This window comes from Porites lutea, chromosome 5 (assembly GCF_958299795.1).
Source record: "Porites lutea chromosome 5, jaPorLute2.1, whole genome shotgun sequence".
Lineage (NCBI taxonomy): Eukaryota > Metazoa > Cnidaria > Anthozoa > Scleractinia > Poritidae > Porites > Porites lutea.
The window spans coordinates 6,278,195-6,280,011 of record NC_133205.1 but is presented as its reverse complement, the minus strand read 5'-3'; the positions used below and the strand labels follow the sequence as shown (position 1 = coordinate 6,280,011).

Genomic DNA, 1,817 nt, shown 5'->3' with positions numbered 1-1,817 from the left:
TGAAAAGTTTTAAAGGTTGCAATTTTGCGCGTCACATCGGTAAATAGCTTTATTGTATTTAAAGGCGGTTATGAGTTACATTAAGGACCGTACCATAAACCGGTTCACTTTAACACGGTCATGCATGGCCATTTTAATTTCAGGTCATATTGCTAAAATGTTACGTAATACATCGCTTGGAAACACGAGTGAAGCAAACATCACTACCGAGGGCTCGCAATATTTGCAAATACCATTGGGGGTGAACATCTTCCTGCTTAGCATCCAGGCCGCCCTTGGTGTATTAGGTGTGGTCGGAAATATCCTGGTCTGTGTGACTATTGTGAGAAGAACAAGCAAACTATCTGCTTTGAGTCCGTATCTACTGAGTCTGGCATGCGCGGATCTTGGAATTTTGTTGTTCAATCATCCTATAGTGATCTTGCGAATTCAACTTCGAAGTCGCTGGATCCTCGGTAAAGTGATATGTTTGTACGTTAATACCTTCAAAGAGACGTTCTTCAGTGCTTCCATTTGGACTATAACAGCGATTGCTGCTGAGCGTTACTTAAACACTTCTAGGAAGACCAAAAAGATACGTGTTGGACAAAGGAAATCATTGAAGAAACGGGCCTGCTTCATCATAACCGCGATATGGATTATATCGTTCGGCGTTACATCTATCCCTGCGTTTATCCACGTGAAGTACCATTCTAATAACAGCTCTCACAGTAGATGCGCAAGCACCGCTTCGCTTACTTTTAATCGCATTCTTGTGACAGTCAACGCCATAATACTGTACGTCCTTCCTCTAGGCCTTATAGCTTTAAGCTACCAAAGCATAAGCAAAAGAGTGGCTAAAAGATCTGAAGCCCTTCTAGCTGGGACGCCAAGCTGTTCTCGCGAAGCAACTTGTTCGAATACCAGGGCCATTCTGATCCAAACCAGAAAAACCCAGCGGATTCTCAAGCCGCTGGTCATTGTGTTCGCAGCCACAATGCTGCCTCTCCAGATATTCGCGCTGGCCGCTTCATATTGGACACTATTCAGCCGTCAAAGTTATTTTTACGTTCTTTTCACGTTGGTCAACATATCAATTGCCGTCAATGCAGCGGCGGACCCGCTTGTTTACTGTGTGGTGAACGAAAATTTTCGTGTAGAAATGAAAGCTGCCTTGTATGGTTGCTTCCGATGCCAGAATACCAAGACTGTCCGAGAAAGACACTCCCTCGTTACGACGGTCACAGTTCGATCTAGAGCCACAAATAGCTCAATGGTACTTTGTAACGAGGAAACAAACTTGTGAAAATAAACCGAGTGTACTGAAACCAGTATAAATCAAGCATAATGGCGTTCTTTTTGGTGACGTGGTCTGGATTACTGAAACCAGTCAAAACTTAGCAAAACCATACTGGGTTTAAAAACAAAGCAATGAAATTCCGAGTCCCTTTAAACAACCCTGTAATTTGGGTTTGTTTGTTTGTTGGCTTAAAAACTATAACCTTTTAATAAAATGTTACCATTAATACAAGCTTCAGGACGAGAAATATTGCTGGTGTTTTAATGCATGACTTAACACCAGCGCAATTATCAAACCGGCAACAAAATTAAAAACATTATATATTTACAATACTGAAAACCCGGAGGGGGGGGGTACTCCCACACATTACCTATACGGGTATGTGCCGCCCAACGGGGTCGTGATTTTGAAGCTCCTGATTTAGAAAGGGGTATCCATTTCAGAGGCGTTTTCTAGAACGGAGTATAAAAAATTGTGGATCACGGCTTTATCTTCTGCTTAAAATTGTTGCTGATTGTAAAGAAGCATTTATTTGATG

At 42.1% G+C, this 1,817-nt stretch overlaps 1 protein-coding gene across 1 annotated transcript; it reads left to right on the top strand.

Annotated features, from left to right (window-relative positions):
* On the top strand, positions 1-1,817 carry LOC140937643 (neuromedin-U receptor 2-like). Its single transcript, XM_073387199.1, has one exon. It carries the CDS (start codon positions 71-73, stop codon positions 1,283-1,285), a length of 1,215 nt encoding a protein of 404 aa, XP_073243300.1. The 5' UTR covers positions 1-70; the 3' UTR covers positions 1,286-1,817.